Here is a 19298-nt window from a genome sequence, read left to right on the forward strand (position 1 = left end):
AGATCAATCCTGCCCTCAAGAAAACTGTGCACCTTCTTGAATATTCAAATTTGCCATTGGAGCAACTGTCACCCGAACAGATGTCAAGGAATCGTACTCATAGAGCTCTCTTCTCTCTATTTCCAGAAATGATGTTCATACTTAAAGGACAACATTTTACAAAAATTACTACATTAACTTCAGATTAACCAACTTACTGCACATTTATCCACTGTATGCCAATCAAGGCCAATGCACTTTACTGAGATTTAAACACTCTTTTTCAAAAACCTGTCTAGCTTCTGAACAAGTGAAAAAAAATATCTAAACCAGTCAGTCATAACTGCTAATCTTCTTGACTCCTACTCATAGAACAGCATAGAAATGAGATTAGAATGTCTCCCCCTTTTCACATTGATAGCGACTGTAGATGGCTAAAAGGACGTTACAGACTTATAACAGGTCTTGCGGTAACATCCTTTTTGCTCTTATCCTTCTGACAACATGGCTTTAAATGCCAAGGTCTCATAGACTGTAACATATGCAGAAAAACTACATGTAGTCTCCTTTTAGTAGAAAAATTCATGTACTACATTGCATATCATGTGTGTCCCACAGAGTGTGACAGTATGTAGATACTAGAATTAAACTTGACAAGTGAAAAATACTATTTCTCATTGCAGCTTGCAAAGGACCACTTCACAATGCTGCAGCTACAATGTAGTTAAGAACCCCATGTCTTTCTTTCTTTCCAGGCCCAGAGAAAGATAATTGTCACTCCTTTTCAATGTACTTTTAATATAAAATAGAGCAGTTCTATCAGCCTTAACTAAGATTATAGTGATAAAAAAAATTGGTATCAAGATGCTTGACAAGATGGCTTCATAAATTTTAACTGAAGAACATTGGACAAAGAATAACTATTCACTGGTGAACCATTTAAAAAAAAATGTATAAATTCATAGTGCAATTCATGTACACGTAGATGAATATGACAATGGACATGTGTTCAATGTGTAAAATATGGATATCATTAAAACTAAACTAAAATGAATGATGTACAAAGTTAGATTTTGGACACTGCCCACTGCCAACGGGACTGTGCATGGTATGAATGAAAATGCACAAGTGATGTGAAAAGGCAGAACAGGTCCTCAGAATGAAGAAATGATGATCTGTGGACAAAGAGACACGATCCAATAACCAAACAAATAAATGGTCAAGACAATGGCTTATTAGCACTAAAAAGTGTGTCCTATAATACATCAATTAAAAAATCTGTTGAGCCTTTATGGGAAAATGATATACTTTGACCTGATGACCTGATTACAAATTTACAATTTTGTTTCATTTCTCCCTGATATGAAATAATAGCAACATTTACATGTACACGTATGTGGACAACAAGCTTAACACAAAAAAACAAAACATGTTTGTATACATGCATTTCTTACATTAAGAATTCAAAAGAAAGAATAGACAAGTACTTCCACATTAAACTAAAAACAAAACAAATTGACAAAAGGAAACCTGTGGACTTTTACAGGTGATGTTAGTTTAGATAATAATGCAATAGTAAAGTCAATTTACACTCTACAATGTACAAGACAAACTTCCGTTTACCTATTACAAAAACAGTCCATTTCCTCCCGTTTGTTCGAAACCTTGCTCACATGTACAGTATGGACTTCACACACAGCTGCAATAATTTGCTTTAAACGATGTTGCAAGAAATACAAATGAATAGTGCTATAGCAAACACTATAGCATAATGAAAAGACATGACAAATAAATGAATACATGTAATTGCAAAAGGGGAAATGTACAAAATTAAGCCTTAACTAAGGCCACCATACATGTAGATGTACATATGTACATTATCTAGAATGAAAGAAACAGAATTCGTTTCATAATTGTGATCATGACGATGGGTTTTCAATGTAGATTAATGAGTATGTGTGAAAGCAGTCTAATGCTAGGGAGCATTTCATAAAACAAACACTGTTATAAGCTACTGAAATCCTTGCATCTGATTGGCTGAGAACCAGGAAGTCTGTGAAATCACAAGAGTATTTGCTTCATGAGACAGTCCCTGATATTTGAAGAGCATGCTTTTGTTGCAAAGCAGATGTTAATGAATCATGTTAATAGCTATCAGTTTTATAAATGCTTGCAGTAATCAGCATGCTATCTATACATGCTAAAAACAAAGCCATTCTTAAACGTTAGTTAATTGCTTTTTTGTATTGCTTGCTCAAAATGCATGCAGTAATTCACATTAACTTTCCAGATCCTCGTTACTTTGAATGCCAAAGTAGGAGGACAAGAAAAGAAAAGATTTCTGCTGAATATTACAGTCAAATGCAGCTACAACATTTTTATAGGTATCACAATATCGATGGTGATCTTATCTTTTTAAGCCATTCAATTGACAATAATAATATAATTGAGAAATTTTATACAGTTCATATAAAAAAAGAACAATCATGTTGTGTAGAAAATTGCTCAACCAATTGTTTGAAAAAGAAAAGTGTTCAAAATCTAAAGATAAAATAATCAATATTTATTTTTCAAGTAACTATATTAACCCAGCCCTTCTCACTAAACTCTTAATAATAATAATAATGATAATAGGCATTTATATAGCGCCATCTATCTAGAATTATTCTATTCTGAGGCGCGTTGTTATTATTATTATTACCCCGGCTTTAGCTCGAGCTGCCTTTCAGCGCTCATGCATTCAAGGAATTAATCCTGCCGGGTACCCATTCACCTCACCTGGGTTGAGTGCAGCACAATGTGGATAAATTTCTTGCTGAAGGAAATTACGCCATGGCTGGGATTCGAACCCACGACCCTCTGTTTCAAAGTCAGAAGACATATCCACTGGGCCACAACGCTCCACAACTCTAATTAGGTCCTTTCTTCCAATTGCCATATCTGATTTTATATTCAGATTGGCAAGTGAACATGATAATATTCCATTTATGTTAATATTTGTGACACACTTGTCTACCTTGAGTTAAACCACAGATTTAGACTGCAGTTTAAGTATTGGACTTACCTTAGGCTTCATGGTGTGGAACTTTGGAGATTCCCACAAATGACTCCCTGGAACAGAATACCCTTGGTTATCAACAATTGGGGATGGTCTCCGCAGAGTGGCTAAACTCTCATCACTCAATGACCTCTTGATGAGGATAGGCTCAGCGTATTCTCCCATAATGGGGGATAAATTAGTCCTCTGTGTTTCTTCCACGTTTCTCCGATGGGTCCTTGGTGAGAGGTTCGGTATCAAGGCACTATCGGTCATCCGCCGCTGCGTTTCTGGTGAAACGCATCCCAAGTCTTCAATCGGCGATGTGGGCGGTGATAAAAGCTTGGATCTCTCCTTAGCGACAGTTTCCGGAGATATCAGTTTGAGGTTAGGTGGCTGATGCCTTTGTGGGGGATGGTTTGGTAATTGGGGTGGAGTTTGGGGTAGTGGAGGGGGTCGCGAGGTGGGGTGGACTTTTGCCTGGTTAGGCATCGGAGATGCCAGCCTAGGTCTCCGACTCACAGGTGACTTAAGAATATTCAAGAATGACAACTGATTATTGTTGTCAATAACTAGAGAATCAACAACCTTTTTCCCAGGTTTGGGATAGACCTCAGACACCTGCTCATATTGATGATACCCATTCAGAGAGTTATTATCTTCTGTTTCGACATTGTGATTGCAATTTCTACTGCAGTTCTCAGGGTTGACCTGATAGTATTCTGGAGACCCATCGGCTCTCCTTGCACTTCTTGTTCTTGGCACTGGTTGACCAGTTTTCAGCTCCCTCAAGACGTCACCATTTGACAAGCAATGTTTCAATCGCAACGCTTTGCTCTTATCGTACGCATCCTGATAGTAAGTTCGCTTTGGCTTGGCCAATCTGGTTCTGGACACGTTCTGACCTTCCTCATCCTCACCATTCACAATGATTTGCACCTGACCATTACTCTGCTCAAGCTTACTCTGGTTGTATATGTCCTGTTCGAAAGTTCTTCCTGGTTTTTGGGGACCATGGTTTGCATCACACGTAATGGAATCTCTTTTATCAGTTACAGGATCGGTTTTAACAGGTGTAGGATCTGGTTCAAGAAGGACGGGGTCTTGTTTGTTGGGAACAGGATCTGGTCTATGAGGAGCAGGATCCATTTTATGGAGTACAGGATCTGGTCTATGAGAAACTGGGTCTTGTCTATGGGGAACTGGATCTGGTTTATGGAGTACACGATCTGGACTATGAGGAACAGGATGTGGTTTATGGAGTACAGAGTCCGGTTTAGGAAGTACAGAATTTAGGCAACGAGGAGCAGGGTGTGGTTTATGGAGTTCAGAATCTGGTCTGTGAGTAGAAAGATCTGGTTTATTGAGTGCAGAATCTGGTCGATGAGGAGCAGGTTGTGGTTTATGGAGTTCAGAATCTGGTCTGTGAGTAGGAAGATCTGGTTTATGGAGTACCGAATCTGGTTTATGAGGAACAGGATCTGGCTTAGGGAGTAAAGGATTTGGTCTATGGGGATCGTGGTCTCCGTTGTGGGGAACAGGATGTGGTTTATGGAATATGGGACTAGGGGTACGGGGAACAGAATCAGGTGATGAACTACCATCGCTTTTATGTCTTGTGTTGCTCTGACTAAGATTAAATGCAACTGACTCAAATTCTAGCACCAGGCTGTCCATACTGCGAGACATTCTATTCTTCTGTAGAGGAGCAGGAGGCGTTAGGCTGTCAGCTCCACTCCTTGACAGGGACATGGTGCCATTAGGTGCTGTGGACTCACTGCTTGTGCGTATCCTACTGCCCTCTGGAACAGTCAACATCTTTGACTTCCGTTCGACAGCCATTGAGGACTTGCCATTCTCAAACGTGCTGACAATTGCCAACACAGAGTTCCTGACATTCTCGTCCCTCACCGCTCTAGTATCTCCTGTGAGAGGCCTGTCCCGCTTTGTTTGCACCACTGGCTTCCCGTTGACCAATGGTTTCGATAGTGGCACTCTGATCTCCACTTTTCTCCTTGGTGATGGAAGGGGCTTGGGTGGAGGAGGAGGAGACAGTGGGCTTCGTTTGTGACCTGGATGCATGCTATGCTGACTATGCTTCTGTCGTGACACTTCCTTCCGATTGCCCGTCTCGTCATTGGTGAAGTCCAGTTGCGTCCAGCGCTTCTGGTCAGGGCTGATGACCCTTGGTTGCCTGCACCGAAGGTTGGTGTCTTCACCCTTCCCTTCATCTGTGGTGCAATATAACAGTAAACAAAAGAACTTGATAATATTGAGGTGTTATACAAGGAATCAATAACCAGTCCGTAATTTCTAACTGTCAGGCTTTAAATCAGTCTGCTGACAAGACTTTAGTCACTCTCCCCCCCCCCCCCGAACCCAACACACAACCCACTAAGTAATGTGCCATGAAGGTAATATCTGCAACAATCGCTTCTGATTATGATCATTAACCCTTTCCATGCGTACTTCGCACGTATGCACACTTGGTGCCGTGCGAACTTCGCATTTCACGCTCAAGCAAACAATGCATTGTTTCCCTCCCTGAAAAGAATTCAGCACAGAGGGGTTCATGGCCCAGCGCACAAAGAGTTAATATTGCAGTTCTGTTTTCATTTGTCAAATCAACATAAAGTCTTTAGTCCTGCCTGATACCAATGGAACTCGGGCCTATTCCAAGTGGATCCAATTTAGGTGCACTACGAAGCGATATGTTTGAAATCTCAGCATATTATAACCCCTCTAACCCCTGGCCTCGAGCATATTAATACCTTTTGAATTGGTCAATTCTTCAAACAGATGAATCCTTTTTCTTAACTGGCCTTCCTCAAGGTTGAGATGCAGGGGCCGCCGGGGGCGGGCCTCCGGTTTGGCAGGGAGCAGCGGAGGCCTGTGATTGGCTATGGGCTGTGGTGAAGTCATCGCAATGACCATATGTCAGGTAGACCTCAGACAATAGAAGACGGTATCATGCTGAATGAATGGCTACTAGTGCAGTACCACCTGAAGCATGAAAAGGGGGAAAGAAACAAAGATTAGAAAATAATGGATTCTCTAAGTAGGTTTAACCCGTTGCGAAATGAAACAGAGTGGTCCCTATGCAAAGTCAATGGCCCGTATTCTGAAGTCGGGTTTAACTTAAACTCAGGTTTAAAGTTGCGGTTTAAGTATGGCGAGCCAATTGTTACATAAATCACTAACAGTAGAGATATCATACTTCAGCTCATTTGGCTCTCAAATCATTCATAATTGTCTAGGAAGTATAAAAAGATTATTGGCTTCACCATCGATGAATCAGGAAAGAGCATAGTAAACATAAGAAACATACAACTTAATAACAAATTTGATACTTTTGGCTTCCCATACTTAAACCACAACTTTAAACCCGAGTTTAACTTAAACCTGACTTCAGAATACGGGCCAATGGGTTTAGGTACCTTGTAAAAAGTCTGTGCTACATCTTTAAAGGGGAAGTTCACCCTCACTAAAAATTTATTGTAAAAATAGCAGAAAAAAATATTTAAAAATATTGCCGAAGGTTGAGAAAAATCCATCAAAGAATTAAAAAGTTATCAGAATTTTAATTATTTGATTTGTGATGTCACATGTATGCAAGCAGTTTTCCTATATCGAATGGTAAAAAAATCAATGAAAATGGTTTTTAATGTACATTTACTACATCAATAGACATACCATTGTACACCCGTTCCTACAAAAGTAAACAAAAGTAAGTCAACACGAACCATCAAAAAAATAATATTTATGCATTCTATATTACATAACATATGGGGCAGCTGCTCGTTCATGACGTCAAAAATCCAAAATTAATATTTTAATAACTTCCTTAATCTTCAATGGATTTTCCTCACACCTTCACCAATATTTTTTATTATTTTTACAACAAACTTTTCTTCAGGTGGAACTTCCCCTTTAAAGGCCTGGTTCCAGTGGCCCGATGGAGACAAAACGTTTACATATTCATAAGGGACGGACGGACAAGCAAAATTGTTGGGGTGGCTCCATCCGTTTTCATCCGAGCTCCAGAAATAGACAAAATTGGCGAAAATCACAGGGAACGGATGCTCGATGGATAGAGCGTATGAAAAACATATGCAATGAGTACAAAACCCATGCATAGCGTTTTCCAATAGATGGCAAGATTTCCTTTATTTTTACATCCTCTTTGCATCCTCAAGTGCACTGGGACCGAGCCTTAAGCAGGAATCCCTAAAGGCAATATTTTCATGTCAGCTTTCATTCATTTCCCATTGTTTTCTCTATGATAAAATGCTAGAATTGGTAATGAAATGCCGCTTGCAGGATTCCCACATGAAAGAAGGCTCTGAGAAAATCAAGGAATAAACATGTTTACATCTTTCCATAATAATGAATGCGGATTTGGTATTAATTACTGTAAGTCAACATGTACATCCTAGTTTAGGGATCCTTGGAATGTTCATGCAGCATTATGTCGCATTTTCACTGAAAACTGTTATAAGCCACTGAAATTCTTGCATCTGATTGGCTAAAGGCAAAACCTTTTGGCAAAATCACTGTCAAATCACTGTCAAGGCACTTCAGGTAACACTCCTCTGATTGATATTTGAAACAAACAAACGTATTAAAGACAATCCATACACACTTAAAATACACTTCACATACTGATATAATAGGAATGTTCAGAGGACTGAATGCATAATGTTTGTTGAAAGACTTTATCTGAATAACGACTGTAAACAAACGTAGACCTGTTGGAACAGGAAGAACCTGAGAACTTCAAAACTACGGAACAGACAGAATATACCGTATTGAAATAGAATGAGAAAGTACAGTGTCTCCTAAAACATCTACCGTATGAAAGTTCCCACAACAGACAAATGAAGCGTGAAATGTACATTGTTAAACCTTTCACGATTCCACTTTTCTACTGCTAAGTTGAAGTGTCTGGAGATTCAAAACACTTAAATGCTTATTGTGACTGGGTAGTCTGTAAGCACAGACTCATATTTGGCACTTTAACCAACACCAGGTCTAGAGTAAAGACTAAACACCAAAGGCTCTGTCTTCGTCTGTGTGACAGCTACAGTACATAGTGAATCTAGTCTCAACTGCTTCAGACTCTGCATTATGCAGTATGAGAATTGCAAAACCAACGGGTCTGTGCCTGCAGACTGGTGTATGAGTGCATTGAAGCAATGCAATGAGGAAACTACCTTGATTGAAGTCTGAAGGTTTAATCCGATCAGAATTTATAGTCAGGCTTACAAGTAAAAAAAATACATTCACAGGGATAGCCCACTATTAATAGCCTTCAAGTACATGTACAGTAGACCTCTATTGACTCGTTTCATAATCATAGACAAGTTGAATATTTAAATTGTGAAGACCTTAAAATTTATGAAATAAAATGTTTGTATAGACAAAACTCTTTAGTGTGAATGACCTTGCTGTTTTAAATACTGTCCTCGCCACCAGGAAATAATCTTTGGATTTGGAAGCTCAGTGGTTCCTGACAAAAACTATTTTTTTTCAGTTAAAATCCACCTTTCCAGCAACCACGGAGAATCCATGCAGCAACAATGTACGATGTCCAGTAAAGGCTTGAATGAAAAATACCATATGTATCGCCCTAAATAAATCCCTCAATCACTGGTATAATTTGATTGGAATTGTACCTTAAGTGCTACAAACATCTGTATCTGGCTGAAGTTAATAGTTATAAATTCAGTATGATAATAAATAATAAATTCCGCTTTTACATAGCGCTTTATAACTCATCGGAACGACGTCCCTAGTGCTTTTATACAGATATGTTATTACTCTGGTCGTCGGATCCTGGCATGCCCGCATACAATTTGTAAGCACCTTCTCCACTTCCTGGGGAATATTCCAACAAGAGTTCCACCGGGTGGAAGGAGACTTAAGACCTTCATAATTTTTCAGAGTGTGGAACTTGTGTCCTTTAGAATCACATACACACTATTTCATTGTTCATCGTACATAATTTTCATGAAATATCTATGAACATAATCTGGTATAAGATCTACCCACATACATGACAGAAAATTGCAAATTACAGAATTTATGTTTCACTCACTTAAAGGTATTGTTTAACGTTTTGAGCAGCCGATTTAAAAAATTCTCAAACCAAGATGAAACATGTGTACAAGTGCATGTATTAGAACTAATAAACCCTGAAAACAACCATTATTGAGAATGAAAAGCTAAAACAACAAGGCAAACCCCGATTTTGTAAAAAGGCGTCTTATAGATGCCTAAATAGTACTAAGTTTATGGGATGAAATTAAGATGGTGTTTTCGGTCACTTTATATTTCAATTTTTGAAGCACTAAATAATTATTTTCGAATGCAATTTGTTCTGGGCTTCATTTTTGTAACATATCACAGACACAGGTGACAAGTGTGACCTTCTAGCTCAGATTTTTTTAAAGTCAAACCTACATTAACCAATCACTTTAACATAGTATTTGCAACCTATCGGAAACAAATGGTATCAAAACCTAATAAGCACCCTTTATTTTCCTCATCATACATACTACTGTTCCTCTTAATTGCTGTATTCAATCTTGAAATGCTCAATACTGGTCAGCAATGATATACATGTAGTATTGTCATAATATACATGGCAGATTGTAGCAATACAGGCCTAAATGTATGTATCCCTATTGAGTATTATTATTTCCCATGTTCAGTGATTATGGTCACATTTAAAGTGAATTCATGTAAAATGAAAATAGTCAGCAGTCATAGACCATAACTAGCAATAGAATCAACAAGTGGGTCTGGGAGAAATCTAGCACAAGACCTAACTTTATACTATACAGTGCGTCCCAGAAAAAACGAAACCGAGATTTAGCGACGATTTATCATAACTTAATCTCAAATACAATAGACAAATGACCTACCATTGTAAAGCTTAGAATCTCCTCTTTCATCTGAAATAACTTAGATTATGTCTCATGTACGCATGAGTGAGCAAAAACAATTTGAAGAGGGGATACCAAAAAGTCATTTGGCGGGCTGTATCTGGGTTTCAAAAAGAAAACCACTTTTCTAAAAAGTTCAATATCTGTTCTTTAATTTGATACCTCAATTACAGAAAATGCGCAAGAAATAACAAAGTTCTGGTTATTTGAAAATAGGCTTGAATTTCAATAATTTCATAAAATGAAGAGGTTTTACAGGCTAGCGTTCAAACTCACTCGACATTCCGTTTTGTTGACGATCAGCCATGCATTAAGTCTTTTGTTAACCGTGCGATAGCTTCTGTGGGAAACCGATGAAAGCACGTTTATTTAATGAAATTATGGAAATTGTTTCGTGGGAACATAACTTTTTACTTCTTGACCATTTTCTGTGATTAAGGTATCAAATAAAAGAGCAGATATTGAACTTTTTAGGCATGTGATTTTCTTTTTGAAATTCAGACACCCCCCGCCAAATAAGTTTTTGGTATCCTTTCTTCAAATTGTTTTTGCTCACTCATGCGTGAATGAGGAATAATCTACATGTAAGTAATATCACATGAAAGAGGAGATTCTAAGCTTTACATTGGTAGGTCATTTGTCTCTTGTATTTATGATTAAGTTATGATAAATCATCCCTAAATCTCGGTTTCGTTTATTCTGGGACGCACTGTATAATACAGACAATTGAAATTAGAAAATGCTGCAATCCACCAGTGTGTTGGCTCAGTTGGTAGAGGGTACGCCTCACAATCGGGAGTTCAAATCCCAGATGTGTCAGTCCAAAAGATGTTTAAAGATGGGAGTTGCTGCTACTCTATTTGGCGTTCAATAAATTAGGATAGAACTGTTTATTTAGCGCTGCTCAGTGGCTGATCAATTGGGAAAATATTTTTGGAGGATTTCTATAATTTCTGAGTTCATTTGAAACAATAAAATACGGGGCCGCTGCTCATACAGTAGCTGACGTCCCAAATAAAAAAAAATCTATTAACTTTTAAAATCTTATTAATGGATTTTTTTCCAACCTTCACAAATATTTTCAATCATTTTTTTTCTGATATTTTTACAACAATCTTTTAATCAGGCTGAACTACCCCTTTAAGAGCCTGCTATGATGCTTGATTTCCAATAACAAACTATATGCATCCTCAAAAAGTTCTTGCAAGTTGTTTTCACAATAATAACCCTGAGACACTGGGGAAATCCCTGCAAAAGTTCATGAGTTTGGAAAGTAAGTACTACATGTACAATGTACCTTGTAGGTGCTTGTTTTAGGGAGTACTTTCCTACCTTACCACACTGGTATTTAGTAAAACAACACCTTTTTGTACTTGAGGAAGGTATGAAAGCACAAAATATGTCATATCTAATGGGTGCTTCTTTCAGGGAATATATTACAAGAACCTCCCTTACACACTGATATAAAAACAACACTCTTTTGTGGTTGGGTGAGATACATATGTACACACTGTATGAGAGCAATGATATGTGAAGGGAAATCAGGGGTGTGAGTGGTCACAAATAAAAAGATCTGAAAAAGCTGAAGAGTGTTGAAAAAGTCTGAAATAGAAAGAGCTCCCATACTTTTTGTACAGAGGAAGGCCCAAAATAAGCTGAAATTGAGCTGAAAATCAAAACAAAAAAATCTGAAATCAGCTAAAAATCTGAACTCTCACACCCCTGAGTAATACTGACGATGGTGGTTTTGACATTCCTGTACACGTTAATCATTCATTGCACTCTCATGTTATGCCTCTGGTATTAATCTTTATCCAGTAAGCCATTAACTGTGATCCGAACAAACCTAAAAGACCTTTGACCAAACCTGGCACATAACCTTCTCTGAAACTAATTTAATTCTCTCTGTATCCCACTTTTGGCAAAGGTTCCATATTTTCAGATATAAATAGCCATAGATGCTGAGAACGGGATAATTGATGAATTCTAAAACAAAATTCTGTCATTCCACGGAACATACAGAAGCGAATGCGACAACAAAGTTCCATTTTGTAGGCCCTGGCTACTGTATGTGTACAAATTCTTGAATTCCACTCATCGTACAATGTAATCCTACAATGCACTTTGTTGTATACAACGTATGCAGAACTCTCCAATAACAAATCACAATATTCTATTGTACAACAAAACTATCAAAAACAGATCAATGCTCTCATACCAAAAACCTGTGAATGGAAATGAGGACACATTGCCAATAAAAACTTTGAAAACTTCCTTGAAGCAGAATTCAATCCTTGTTGTGAAAAGTTCAGCCAACAATTATAGAGAAATACGAAATAATGCATATAATAATAATAATACTTTTCTTATATAGCGCATAATAAACTGTAAGTTTCTCTACGCGCTTTACAATAAAGGTTACAAAGTAAACATGCTACAAACAAAGAAAATAGACTTGTGAATTACAGAATTACTTAATATTTAAACTTACAATTATTACCTATAAAATAAATACCTATACTACACCTAGTTATGAGTTTCGGAAAAGATGGGTTTTGAGTAAGGATTTGAAAGTTGAATAAGTGGATGCCTGTCTGATATGTAGGGGTAATTTGTTCCAAAGGGTTGGTCCATATAAATGTACTACTATTACAGTGTAAGTAGTCTACTATACCTAAAAACAAACAAACATGAATGCAATATACAGGCACAAGATGATGACAGGGCAGTTCTGCAGTTCACCCTAAATGTAGGTGAAATACATTCACGGCCAAAGAACAGCATGACTCCTAGCTACATGTATTAAATCAAATTCATGCTATCATTGAAATGATCTAATGTTCAAATACATTTATACCCAGTGCTGTCTCGTAAAGTCAGAATTAACTTGGATTTGCAATGTGTATGTAAGTTATGCCTTTATGAAGCACCAACAGAAAATTGATATTTATTGAATTATGCGTTATCCTGGATGACTATGCGACATAGTCTAATGTACTACAGTGTAAATACTACCCAGTACTTTGATTTTTTTTAAACTAGATCACTGAAGTCATACTTTTTTCTAAACTGCACCCAGATTGACTCACTGGTCACAATATGACAATGCAAATCCTGCAGCCCATCGAAAACAGTCCAGGTGGGTGTTTCATAAAGCTGTTCGTAAGTTAAGAGCAACTTTAAGAACGACTGGTGATCCTTTCTTGTGGTAAATGGTTTATTCATTGGCGATGGTTTAGCACGTAAGAAAGGTTCACCAGTCGTTCTTAAAGTCGCTCTTATCTTACGAACAGCTTTATGAAACGGCCCCCTGGGGGCCGTTTCATAAAGAAAGTTACGAGCGACTTTAAGAACGACTGGTGAACCTTTCTTCTGCGCTATAAAGTAATCACCAATGAACATTAAATGGTAAAAATCATTCACCATAAGAAAGGATCACCAGTCATTCTTAAAGTCGCTCCTAACTTACAAACAGCTTTATGAAACACCTTCCAGGAGGAAACTCTGAAATTATCAAGTTTACAAACAGTATGCAAAAACTATCAGAAGAATCAAATCCTTGTGTTTCACTAGTAAAATCAATCCATCTATTCAACTATTATTTATCGTCAAACGCATCGCAATCATTGTATTCAACTAGTTAATCAAACAAATCCTTGTATTACTGTATGTATTCCATTTGTTAAACCAATCTTTGTATTACCTACATTAGTCAAGATGATCCATATATTCCACTAAGTAGTAAAAATTAACTTTGTACCGTATGTATTCCACTGTTTACTCAAACCAATCCCTCCACTACACTAGTTAGTGAAACTAATCCTTGTATTTCACTAGTTAGTAAAAAGTAAATTATAATTGTATTCTCCATGTTAAATGATTGTTAGTCAAACCAATCCATGTAATCCACAAGTTAGTCAAACCAATCCTTGCATTCAATCTTTGTTTTTCAAATAGTTTTTTATTCCACATTTCCAGCAGATAGTCTAAGTTGTCATGGTCAAACCAATCTTTGTATTCCACAAGTTAGTCAAGCCAATCCGTGGGCATTTATATTCCACTAGCAAACTGATCCTTATATTCCACTAATAGTCAAACTAATCCTTGTATTCCAGTACTTAGTCAAACTAATCCTTGTACTCCATACTTTGTCAAACTGATCCTTGTATTCCACTACTTAGTCAAAACAATCCAGTTTTACACTTGTCAGTCAAATTAATCATTCTTTGTATAAAGGCAAGTAAGTGTTCAACTACAGTAAGTAATACTTTTTATAAACCAAACCACTCCTGCATTCATGTGCATGCACATATAGCTTAGAAACTCATTTTCAAGTTGCCAAGTAAATTGTAATTTGATTAATTAATTCAATTAATATCAACACTCTCATGTACACACATCCCAGTACATACATGTAAATAGTTGCATCGTCAGAACATGATATACATACAGCAATGCCGCAATTGATCCCCAAATAGGTGAAACATTTGGCAACAACTTCCCGGAGGCTAATATTAAATCCAGGTAGATCCAAGCTCCTTGGTTATATCTCATGGTATCCACAAGTGTTTCTGACAACAATACACTCTGCCAAGGCTCTCATTTGTCTGTCATACAACAGATTGTTTGCTTGTCATTGCCTCGTACAACAAGCAATACACAAAGTGATTCCTGGAGCAGAACTGAGAAAACTTTTGGAGATCGGCGAACGCAAATGACACATGGAATTTTTGGCACGTTTTCAAGGAAGCCTTGACAGTTGCTTTTTTCAGTGCACATGTATCGGCCTCAAATACAGGCTTAAAGGGGGCAATCGGGAAGTGACAGATATGAAGTCAATCTCAAATAGCAAATCTGTGAAGAATTAAGTGCTTATGATGAAGTGACCAAACTTTGTGGTATGGCTCAAAAATGCCACTGTAAAATCACACCGACAATCCAAATCCAAATTAGAGTAGGAAATAATTTTTATTGAGGGAACAATTTTTTTTCTCACATTGGGGCGACTGCTGAATTAAGGGGGCTATTTCTTTTATTTGAGAGGTTATTATCATTTTTTATTATCAAGTCAATATGATGTTAATGCAAGCGCCATCGCTCTGTGGTTTCTGCCCTATGAAGAATACTGACTTTCCAAATATTCTTGAATATTTTTAGTGGCAAATTCACGATTCTCAACTAATCTTCTACAGTTCTATTCCCTGCTTAAAGGACAAGTCCATCCCAAGAAAAAGTTGATTTGAATAAAAAGAGAAAATCCAACACCAAAAATTTCATCAAAATCGGATGTACATGTAAAATAAGAAAGTTATGACATTTAAAAGTTTCGCTTATTTTCACGAAACAGTTATATGCACATCCTGGTTGATATGCAAATGAGGGGACTGATGATGTCATCCACTCACTATTTCTTTTGTATTTTATTATATGACATACATGTATGAAATATTCTAATTTTCTCCTCATTGTCAAGTGAAACAACGATTGATTCCTCCCTGAACATGTGAAATTAGCGTTGTTTAATATTATACATGTATAGTTCAGTCAAGTTGGTCCGTAAATATTGTCAAATCTGTAAAAAATGAAATATTGTATAATTCAAACAATAAAAAACAAAGAAATAGTGAGTGATGGACATCACCGACTGACTCATTTGCATGTAACTGAGTTGTGCATATCAATGTTTTGTGAAAAATAAGCTAATCTTTAAAATGCCATAACTTTCTTATTTCATATCCAATTTTGATGAAATATTCAGCACTATGCTTGTTTTATTTTTCTCTATTTATTCAAATCAACATTTTCCTGGGGTGGACTTGACCTTCAAAGGAAAACTGTATCAATAGAATAAAAATACTATTGTGGTGTTTTGCCAAGTTGAAGAATAAAAGGTGATCCAAATGGACTTCAAACAGCATTTTCCAAAATGAGTTTAATGATAATAAACATGAAATGAAATTTCACATTGTATGCCATGATAAGATACAGATGAAACTTCCAATAACCTTTCTTCATAGGGGAAAAAAATTATTTTGTGGGTTGAATTTTTCACTGCAAAAGAAAACTTATAAGAAACTTTTTTTCATAAGGAAGGAATTTAGTTTTATGATTTAACTGAAAAAAAAAGGATCATAAGTTAAAAACCTATGAAAGTTCCCGGCACATTTTGAAACTGTTGGAAAGCTAAACAGTCAAAATACATGTAATGACAGAAATGCAAGAAGAAGGAAAGATCAATAAGGAGATCATTACATGTATCATTCATGTTCACAAAGTAGTAGTGTAATGGAGATACACATTATGACACTGTTCTCATTACGCTTCCTAAAACTAGTTTACTGGAAACCGGTTCAGGAAAGCAGTTTGAAAGATCGCTCTGCTAGCGTTCCCATTTGATCACACAAAAGTACTTTTCAAAATCACTTCACGTAAAGTGATCTTGTTGCTATTGAAACACTCTCAGTGGGGTGACAAGTTTCATGCGAAATTCGAAACCGCAGTTTAGGCATTCTACACCTGTCGTGTGGAGTAGCGCGCTCAAAATTGTGCGAAGATCGCTTCCCGAAGAACAGTTGTGTCCTCACTTACGCTAAAACCAGTTTAACAAGGCAAAGCGATCTTGAAAACTTCATCGCAAGGTGGTTTTTTGAACCGGTTTGGAGATCGCTTCAACCCTTCTCATGACACGTTAAACTAGTTTCCACTCAACTTATTTCCAGTAAACTAGTTTTAGGAAGGTAGTTGGAACAGTGTCTACTATCTACAATTCATACAGTTAATCGGTCATAAACTACTACAGTATTAGTTTTTGGCACTTTGGCACTTTGACACTCATCCAAACTTTCTCATTCTTTCTTTTCTTGTGTGCCTCAGAATAGAATATTTCTAGATAGATGGCGCTATATAAATGCCTATTATTATTATTATTACTGTAGTCTTCTGTGCAAACCCTTTACTCAAGTTATTATGTGTTCTGAACGTGAAGCCTACAATGACTTGAGTAATGAAGACCCTCTTGCCCTGAAATTACAACAGAAAGATTCAATATGTGCTAGTCTTGTGTGAAAACTCACTTGTTGATCAAAGTTTCAAACTTTCAATCAAGGCCTGTGCCTGCAGACTAAAGACGGTATTGGATGATTTCATGTTCCAAGTGTGCTTCATATCAAGTATCGAATGCCTTCCTGATAACTGCCGGAAAACGAAGAAACAGTGGCGACAGGCTTTACGTCTCGTCACCCTTAAGAAGGATTAACAGTTCTCTCTAAATAGCCTGACGATTGTGCTGGCGATCGCAAAAATAGAATAATTCTGTCTTGGATGAAATGCATCCTATCTCTGCAATATTTCCATGAAGAGGGGGGCATTCCATGAAGCAATTTACAAGTTACTTTCACTGATAGCTGTTGTAAGCTACTGAAATCCTTGAATCTGATTGGCTGATGGCAAGGTTGTCAGTAAAATATCGCTGACAAGATGCTTTATGAAATGGTCTCTGTTACCCAACACACTACGCACGTCAGCAAGAGCAGATTAAGAGGAGAAAATTGAGATCTTACTTGAGTTCCTGGATGGAGTATCTGTTAAACATACGTGCCCCTATTTAATTACAGGAATAGAATCGGTACGTCCATACCCCATTTTTGGAGGTCAAAATCAAATTAACATGCTGAAATTGTAATTTCAATCCAAAACACTGCTTGTGGCGGTATCGATGCAAGGCTTCTGTAGACACCAGTCTTGCACTTCAGTAAACATCGGTGTTTAATAACACTATATGTATCTACAGGAACACACCACTAGTGTTGCGACAACACCAATTTAGCTTTGGGCTAAAAATCCACTGGTCAGCTAGGGGTTTAAAGGACAAGTCTACCTCGGAAAAATGTTGATTTAAATCAATAGAGAAAAATCAGACAAGCATAACACTGAAAATTTCATCAAAATCGGATGTAAAATAAGAAAGTTATGACATTTTAAAGTTTTGCTTATTTTTCACAAAATAGCTATATGCACAACAAATAGTCACATGCAAAAGAGAGAATCGATGATGTCCCTTACTCACTATTTCTTTTGTTTTTTTTGGTTTTAATTATACAATATTTCAATTTTTACAGATTTGACAGTAAGGACCAACTTGACTGAAGCATAAAATTTTAAACAATGGTTATTCCACATGTTCAGGAAGAAATACAACTTTGTTTCACAGGACAATGAGGAGAAATTTAGAATATTTCATATTTCACATAATAAAATACAAAAGAAATAGTGATTGAGTGATGTCATCAGTTCCCTAATTTGCATACTGACCGGGATGTGTATATAACTATTTTGTGAAATTAAGCGAAATTTAAAAATGTCATAACTTTCTTATTTTATATCCGATTGTGATAAAATTTTCAGTGTTATGCTTGTGAGATTTTTCTCTTTTTATTCAAATCAACTTTTTGTTGGGGTGGACTTGTCCTTTAAACATCACTATTTAGTGTCAACAACAAAACTAGTATGATTCCTAGATGAGGATATGAAATTAAATCCAGCATTTTTGCAGTTTGTTACAAGGCAAGTATCGAACAAATACTTCCTAGAACACATATCTGGCGTTTCAATGGATACCAGATGTGAAATTAAATCCAGCATTTTTGCAGTTTGTCATCAGGCAAGTTTAAGAATGCCACAATGTGAGGTACTCATCAATAGTATATTTTCATGTAATAATGATAATTAGAATTGTACATTTTATATCCTGTTTACTTCAGGTACTTTCAGATGCTGTTACTATTTATTTCATATATTAAATAGACATATACTTTGTAACGATTTCTATGTATTTTCTTGGAAGGCAGAATAAAACAAAAATACACAAAACAAGCTATCGAGAACAAACATTGCCTGTAATCCCATAAAACCTACATATCATGTTGCATTGATGCTTCCCTCAAATCACATTTCCATCTAAGACAAGAGAAAGAATGATTTCAAGTGCACCTATTGAGCATTCATCATCAGTGCTCTAGTGCAATGTTTTTTATCCAAATATAAGGAAGGAAGCAAACACGTTTTGAATCAAAACATGTTTCAGAATCATAACACTTATTCTTAATTCCAAGAATTGAGTATAAACACACTCTCAAGCAGCGCAGGAATCAAGTAAGTAGTGACATATGGTCTGAGCCTCAAGATGACATTTCTTGAGTGAACCGATGAACTTCCTCCTGAATAGACATGGGTTGTAGCCAAGGAGCTAGTCTGCTGTGCAACCCTTCACTTGAGTTCAGGGTCTGAATGTGCAGCCTTATAATGCCTTGTGTACTGAAGGCCCTCTCACTGAATAG

General features: G+C 36.8%; 1 protein-coding gene across 1 annotated transcript; it reads right to left on the reverse strand.

Moving 5' to 3' along the window:
• Window positions 1–186: 186 nt before the first annotated feature.
• LOC129268262 (uncharacterized) lies at window positions 187–14522 on the reverse strand. Its single transcript, XM_064104316.1, has 3 exons — window positions 14414–14522; window positions 5788–6019; window positions 187–5247 (listed from the first exon to the last, which is right to left on the reverse strand). Exons 2-3 carry the CDS (start codon window positions 5948–5950, stop codon window positions 3002–3004), a joined length of 2409 nt encoding a protein of 802 aa, XP_063960386.1. The 5' UTR covers window positions 5951–6019; window positions 14414–14522; the 3' UTR covers window positions 187–3001.
• Window positions 14523–19298: the final 4776 nt, after the last annotated feature.

The sequence above is a fragment of the Lytechinus pictus genome, chromosome 9 (genome assembly GCF_037042905.1).
Source record: "Lytechinus pictus isolate F3 Inbred chromosome 9, Lp3.0, whole genome shotgun sequence".
Classification (NCBI taxonomy): Eukaryota; Metazoa; Echinodermata; class Echinoidea; order Temnopleuroida; family Toxopneustidae; genus Lytechinus; species Lytechinus pictus.

What these genes read in the sequence shown, in the direction of transcription:
- LOC129268262 (XM_064104316.1), bottom strand. Translation starts at nt 5,950, where the DNA reads ATGGTCATTGCGATGACTTCACCACAGCCCATAGCCAATCACAGGCCT. An exon ending in AGAATTGACCAATTCAAAAG is followed by an intron (nt 5,248 to 5,787) that starts GTATTAATATGC and finishes ATTGCACCACAG; the next exon opens with ATGAAGGGAAGGGTGAAGAC.